General features: G+C 39.7%; 1 protein-coding gene across 3 annotated transcripts in view; it reads left to right on the forward strand.

Moving 5' to 3' along the window:
- Positions 1-7,500, forward strand: part of LOC138021336 (WD repeat-containing protein 97-like) — a 26,166-nt gene that overhangs the window by 18,330 nt on the left and 336 nt on the right. Inside the window, exons 19-29 of one of the 3 annotated variants that reach the window (XM_068868181.1) lie at positions 1-115; positions 791-920; positions 1,711-1,809; positions 2,535-2,767; positions 4,051-4,138; positions 4,712-4,851; positions 4,950-5,019; positions 5,105-5,144; positions 5,229-5,421; positions 6,143-6,219; positions 7,049-7,500. The exon at positions 1-115 is cut by the window's left edge and continues 83 nt beyond it; the exon at positions 7,049-7,500 is cut by the window's right edge and continues 336 nt beyond it. In XM_068868181.1, the coding sequence (XP_068724282.1) occupies positions 1-115; positions 791-920; positions 1,711-1,809; positions 2,535-2,767; positions 4,051-4,138; positions 4,712-4,851; positions 4,950-5,019; positions 5,105-5,144; positions 5,229-5,421; positions 6,143-6,219; positions 7,049-7,299 (1,436 nt within the window). In that variant the 3' untranslated portion in view covers positions 7,300-7,500. Of the gene's footprint in view, positions 116-790; positions 921-1,710; positions 1,810-2,534; positions 2,768-4,050; positions 4,139-4,711; positions 4,852-4,949; positions 5,020-5,101; positions 5,145-5,228; positions 5,422-6,142; positions 6,220-7,048 lie in introns of all 3 variants that reach the window. The other 2 variants (XM_068868182.1, XM_068868183.1) reach the window with 2 other exon arrangements.

Consider the following 7,500-nt stretch of genomic DNA (forward strand, 5'->3'; position numbering starts at 1 on the left):
AACTAAAACAGGAAAACAGGGAGGAGACACTGACAAGTCCTTCATCGTTGGTCATAGATTTAATCTTGCTTGAAAACGACGCTGCTGGGACGGATACCACAGCCTTTAAAGCAAGGTATAGTTCATAAGATAACTTATTTTAACTAAATATGCAATTTTTCATTTTATGTTCGCTTTCGTTTGCCATAAAATCTACAAATATTTAAAATAAAAGGTATATATTGCTTTCCTTGTAAACCACGTTCACGACTTAATTTTATGCACCTTTTCGCGTCTCCTTCTAACACCCGATACAAAGTATGCTTGGGATTTAAACATTAAATGTCTCATTGATTTATCGCCGTTGACCGTGGGAAAAAGAGATTGTCATCGTCCGTTTATTCTCACGAATGTTATCTCTGTCTCCTTTCATCATAAGTTCTAAAGTTATGTTTGAAGCTTCTCTTGTCGTCGGCATCGTGCAAGCTTGGCGCCAAATGTAGTATGTATTGCAAGTAAATAACTGCTTGAGTTTGTTTTATCCAAATCTTCCTCAGCCTGCTTGCAGGCGGTAATTTGTGTTTTCGGCCGCCATATTGGACGAGTGGAAGATCTGAGACGAGTGACACGAGGGGGAGGGGGAAGTTTTTATCCCCTCCCCCTTGCTTTGTCACTTGTCCCAGATCTGCCATTAGTCCAATATGGCAACCGAAAACACAAATTACCCCTGCAAGCAGGCTAAATCGTCCTTTATTCGTATGTTTTTCGTGATAAACTTCACTTGCCTTTTATCTTCATTTGACTCTTGTAGGCTACCATCCCCTCCCAGGGAAGCAACTCCACCCCCTCCACCACCACCGCCAACTCCATTGCCTTCTTTTATCTCTCAATTTAAAGGATTGCCTTGGTTTGACAACTTCTTTTCAGACGCAAACTCAGAGGTAAATATGAGTTTTTCGAGTTCAGAGTAGTTATTTACGAAGGGGTTCTTTCAATACCCTCCAAAATAATAATACCGTATGCTCCTCTAAGAATAGAGGCAGTGGCTATGTATAGGAAATCGTATGGACTCGATTGCATTTCGTGATTTATGGTCACTGGTGATGTTTTCAAATTAATTACACGAGGCGTTAACGAGTGCAATTTGAGAACTTTCAAAACATCAGGAGATACCTCACCATAAATCCCGAAATGCACGAGAAAGTTCGTACTAATAAATGTTTATACGGTTTTTTAATTATTATGTACTCCACAAAATTACTACATCGCTGTTTCTATAGCAACTTCCGTCACGGTATTCCACTCTATAACCTATTTATACTTTATACATTGACGAATCAAAAACGCAAAATTCTTTTGAGTACATAATAAGGTAAGTTATTATGGAATGCGCGTGGGACAATTGGTTACATTTTTTGGCTATAAATTAGGCTTTGTGTTAACATTTTCCTAACCATTCTTTTTATCAGACCAAAATTAATCGGAAACAAGCTATAAAAATCCAACTCTTTTTAAAACGCTTTCAACCAGACCCTTCACATGATGGCCGCTGCCACATATTACTCCAAGCCTCTATCCACATGGGGGAACATGGGTGCAGTGAAATTGTTGGTGTCAAAGTACTGCATGTAGCTTTGCATTGCCTTGTGCATAGGAGAAGGCTGAAAGCTAACTTTAACGACCCGATGCGTTACGAAATCGTTTTACTGATTTTCTATTTTCTCGTGACAGTTGCTTCCTAAACCCTGGACAGCGGATGGATTTGTTGAGGTGTTGCTAAGTCTGATTCAAAAGACGCCTGATTTGGAAATAAAAATGCAGATGTGTGCAGTGAGTATTTATCCCCCTTTAGCGTTCATTCAAGTAGACCCATGTTAAAAAAGTTGCACGACAAGTTGCATGGAGAACAAAATTCTTTTTGTCGCAAGGAGTTTTCTTTGGCCTAGTATGTTAGCGATAATTCTATAATTTCCTGGGGTAGCCTTGTCAATACTTATACCCCTTTGCCATTGGGGGCTCTTGTAGTCTTCGTTCAATTGTGCTTCACTTAACACTTCACTACGTATACAAAAATTTGGTTTTATCAACGGAGTTGATAATGTAAATTGGCCACCGTACAGAGATTCTAAAAGCTGACGTTTCGAGCGTTAGCCCTTCGTCAGAGCGACGAAACGTCAGCTTTTAGAATCTCGTTTCTCGTTTCGTCGGGCTAACGCTCGAAACGACAGCTTTTAGAATCTCTGTACGGTGGCCAATTTACATTTTCAACTCCGTTGATAAAACCAAATTTTTGTATACCCCTTCCCCACCGACGCAGCACCACAGTTTCTTTAGAAAATACCCCCTTCAGTTCAGTACGTAGTACGCTTAAAAATCTTTGAGGCGCATCTCAAAACTCAGAACTCTGGAAATTCAATCTTACCCACACCCAACCCCTCCACCTTTTGAACTCCTTCCTGTTGTTATCTTCTGCTTAAAATAAAAGTCACCATGTACTCGCCTTAAAGATCGTCTGCTCTGCAGAAATGTTGTTGACAGTTTTTGTCGTTTTGTAGGCTATCATGTTGCTCAACCGTCAAGAAGGTCTGACTCACGAAACAGGAGAAAAGGTCAACAGAACTATGATAGCGGAACTTAATATCCCGAATCACCCTACTGCGCATGGCTTGCCCGAGGCCAAACAATTTTTGCGGGTTGCTCTCCAGTTGTCACACTCCATGCGAATATATGAAGTGTCTTTTGTAGCTGAACTGATGGCCCAGTTCATTGATGGAGATGAAGAAATAAGGTACTAAGAATAGAGCGGTTTTCAATTGAGTGTCGAAAGTAAATAGCTAATTACTTTGGTTTTGCATTTACTTCACTCAGTGATTGGTTCAAAGTTCTCGCGCCATTTTTTCAACCAATCAGAAGTGAAGCCAAAACCAATTGTGGCTCGCGCGTGCACATTTTCCCGCGCTTTGTGTCGGCTACCTGTAATTACTTCGAGTTTTGATTGGTTTACTGGATTTGTCTCCGTCCTTCTTGATTGGCCAAAGTAATTACTTTGGTTTTGGTTTTACGACACTCATTTGAAAACCGCTCTAATGTGGCTGAGCAATTATATCAAACACCAGAGTTCCCAGCTGCTTCTAGTGTGAAAAGTCAAATGATCGTTCCATTTTTCCATTTTTTAGTGAGTCAAATGTCAAATGGTATTCACCCTTAGAGATTCTTCAGGGGCACCCACGGAGACGCTTCGCTTAAATATACGTTCGGGAGGGTCAAACCGTTAAAGATAGTTGGATTGTATGTTACCACAAAGCTATAGATTTCTTCGCTAAAGCCGCATCACTTGATGCACGCGAAAATTTCAGCTAGAATTTTCGGGGATCAAACTTAAGCTCGAAAAAATTCTTTCAGCTATTAATATCTCAAATCTTATGGCACCTAAGTCTCCATCTACGAAATCCGAACAGGTAAATTAAAAATTATGAAAATATCTCTTTATTGGTCTCAAGGAATTTTGCTTTTTTTGTTGAAATGTTCGTTGTTTACTCTTTATACGGGGAGAAGGAATAGGGCTTTTAGCAATCATAATTTAATGTTTTCAGTGTCATTTTTTTTCTGTCAAGGAGAAAAGAGAGTTAAATGCAACGTTGGTATTTACACTGAAAGAAGTCGTTGAGGCTGATAATCTAATTGTTAAACTTGTCTTCTAATCAGGAAGATCGAAGATTTCCAAAAGTATGGTTGTTGGAATATTCAATTTTATTTTATTCTCAACATTGGATGATTCGTTTCTCACTTGCAACTTACTGGATCTTGCATATCTCTTGAGTTTGACCCTTAATAGAAAATGATTATGGCAAAAACCACCATGATTAAAATTTCAAGTAGACTCGTGTTTCGTCGTTGAAAACTTTACGAGAAAAGCGAAATTTTATACGAGATTTTATGTGTGGTTACAGCCAACTTTGCTCCTTGTTTTCTGTTAGTAACTTTATCGCTTATTAATGCCCACTTGTGGATTGCGCAGATTGTTGGAAAAACGCTAATGCTTCTAAGGGTCTACTGTTGCTCTCTTTGCAGGAAGTTTGTTCAAGAATTATTTTCATCAATGGGCGTATCGGATACTGGAGGTTACTTTGCCAAGGAGCTAGATATGTTTGATTCCAAGGTACGGGCTCATTAGAGATTTAAAAAATTCGTTTGTTGTCATTTTACTTTAACCCCATATTTACGACAATAAAAACTGTCAATTTAGATTGAAGCGCTAGTTCTCCGCAATGAGCATGCGCATTGGGTTGAAGGTCTCAGTTTTTCCAAGCGCATGCTCAGACCAGGAAACTCGCAATCTTAGTCAGTTGTGCTCGTAAGAAACCGACAGCTAGTTTATTGATTCTTTCGCCAATAACATTCTATGAAATGCTGTTCTGAATCCCAAGCAGAAGTAGGCTTGAACCGGAAACCTAAAAAATAATTGTTAGCGTACTATTTTCTGGTTGTCGCATTATATCTATAGACCGTATATGCGATTTATACTTTCCACAAACTGCGGCGAGTTGGCTACGCAGCCCATGCGTGTTATCCCATTGAATAGGAGAATCCCTACAGTAAGCGTCTCGAAGCTTGATCTTCCTTGCGTTATATTTGTAGTAAATTCTTGTGAGCTGGATTTGAGATCTTTCGACTTTATGTTGCGACGTTTCGGCGTTTCATGAATTGAGAAAGTATTTTTATGTATTTCTAGGATGTTCCTGAAAACAGGCGGAAGGGAAGAGTGAAGGACATGTGTGTTGAGTGGCTGAACAAATGGCTCGCTGAGTTTAGACAACACATTCGAACACTGGCAGGCAAAATCAGCCGAGCACAAGCTGGTAGTGTTGTGAAGTACGTGTGATTAATATGTTTCTGAATTTTTCATTTGACTATGCAACCTTCTTTGCACCGCAAACTAATTTAACTTTAGTTTTTTCTCTTTGACCCAGAGGAACAAAGACTCCAAAGACACCGGGTTCCATTAAAGGCATTTTGAAGACAGACAAGGGAAGCTCACAGGTGCGTGCACAAAGCGCTTTTGTACATTTTTTTGTTGGTTTGGCTTGTGCTTACGCGGGATTTTTTTTTTTTGTATTTCAAGCAGCAACATAAGGCAACATCTGAGATGTCAAAACCGACAAGTAGTAAGTAAAATACAAGTTTCTGTTATCTGTAAGTCGTTATTGTTGTCCCTTTTTGTATTCATTGATACTGGGGGTTTTTTCCAGTTACATTTGATCTGGAGGCACTGGGAGGCAAAGCCGCTGACAAAGCGTCACCAGCAGAAGCGATCAATTACTTTTGTGACATAAAAATGGAGGAGGAACTGGAGCGAGTGCGCACCCGTCCTCGTGTAAAGAGCCCTGTGCAGGCAAAGGACAACTCCAGAAACACAGTTCTCGTTCTCCCCAAAATACAAAGGTATGCAATGTTAGTTCTGATGGAGAAACATTTACTTATCAAAATCTGCCGCAATTCGTATCACCATAGGTTTTAGACCCACCATATTTCTCTTTTGGCAATATTGTTGGAGTTAAATTGGCCATTAGCTTTTTTTCGCTTTAATGTACGATCAGGTTATTTTTTGAACAGAGTTAACTGAATAGAGTGTAATGTGAAGTGCTCGATTTCTATCCCATATGAACCATGTGAGCGTTAGCCCTACTGATGGAAATGGGCCCACACAAGGACAGAGAAAAACTCTGACCAGGGTGGGAACTGAACCCACGACCTTCGGGCCAGATCCCCGCCGCTCTACCGACTGAGCTACAAGGTCAGACGGGAACAGGCCGTGGGAACTGACAAAGAAAGGTTACGTTTTATACAAACGTTGGCCGTGTAGCACCTATATTTTAAACAGAGTTAACTGAATAGAGTGTAATGTGAAGTGCTCGATTTTTCGGTTATTTTTTGGCCTGTTACCTCTACCGTGTATACCAGTATTTACCATTATTTGTTTAACAAAAAGGGGGAGTGGACAAAGGCTAAAGCAGTCTCCACAGTATCAAAGTTTCAGGGAATAATCGTCCCCCCCCCCCCCCCTCAATCGACTAAATTATGTGATATATGGAAACTGGTTTATTTAATTGTCTTAAGCCAATGTAGATTATGTCATTTATGGTATCATTTACTTTTGGTTTAGTAAACGAAGTCTGGCACGACTTGGAGAAACCCATTGCAGTCACTGTCATCCTGAAAGGGAAACTTCTCTTGCATTAGGTATGTTGTTCCTCTGTAGTCTTCAAGATACAAATTGCAAATGTTGTCGTCTTTGTCAGGAAAATATGTCGTTGTTTGCTGGTTGAAGGAAATGTGCTTTGTTTTCAATAGAAGTCTACTTAGCTATCAAACCAATTTACGGGTATTTAATTAAATGACTGGAAAGCAGCCATTGAAACGAAAAAGTGTCTTTCATATAATTCAGAGCGAAACGTAGCATAAAAGATAGAAATATCATCGCAGTTAATCAAAAGAATCAGTTGCAAGCAAACCTGCGTACCTAACTGCGATTATCTTTCTATCTTTCATGTCATTTCATGTCTAATCCGCAGTTCACATATATATTTTTATTTATATTTATTAAAAACTGGATCATTGGATAATGCAATTCGAGAGTTTTGATTGGCTAAGCCATCATGGGTTATGAGCCATTATACTACACGGCAAGCACACTCGCACAACTGATCGCTCGGTCATCAGTTTCAATCTCATGCAAACCTGTGTTGCTTGAAGTTTCATGTGTTCCAAAATCGAAACGTAGCATTGTTAAAAACACCAACCGACATGCAGCAGGATATGAAAGCGAGGTAAAGTTTAAATCGGAACCTATATGAAAACAAATTTAGACAATGACCGGCTAGATGCGCACGCAATATATATCCAACGCCCAAACTACTGGACCACACCTTCTGCAGTGCAGGGTAAAGCTATTGGATTATTTCCCTCAAACCAACGATAGTCTTATACAGTATTATAGTGATCTATATTTTGACGCACACAGGACCCCTGCATGTGTAATTTTTGATTTCCCTTTTTTGTTGTTCTCTAGCTTTTCCTCTTCCTACAATTTACCAGACCCGGCGCAGAGTTGTGTTTAACAACATTGTTCTACACTTAAACACGCTGACACTGAATCCATTTCCCGATGATGATGATGCCGCAGTATATGAACCAGCGCAGCAATCCCAACTATTAACTCTTCGCTCTTCGCAGAAATATTTTTTCCCAGGACTGTCTTATGTGGAACCAGTAACAGAAACTGTAAGCCTTTCTCATCAGATAAGAAAGGTCTTACTTTAACCGAAAAACGTACAACGCACAAGGCATACTTGAGTTACTGTAGTACCACTGTCGAGTTTTCTTACAAATGAATGACAGAAACGCTGTCGCTGCGGCTTAGTCGTTATTGTCTGGCTGCTTTAACGTTCAAGTTTATTCCACCTTATCGTGTTTTTCAGTCATGGCAACTGATGTCTAGTTCATGATACATGAAGAAAATAT

This window comes from Montipora capricornis, chromosome 10 (assembly GCF_036669925.1).
Source record: "Montipora capricornis isolate CH-2021 chromosome 10, ASM3666992v2, whole genome shotgun sequence".
Taxonomy (NCBI): Eukaryota; Metazoa; Cnidaria; class Anthozoa; order Scleractinia; family Acroporidae; genus Montipora; species Montipora capricornis.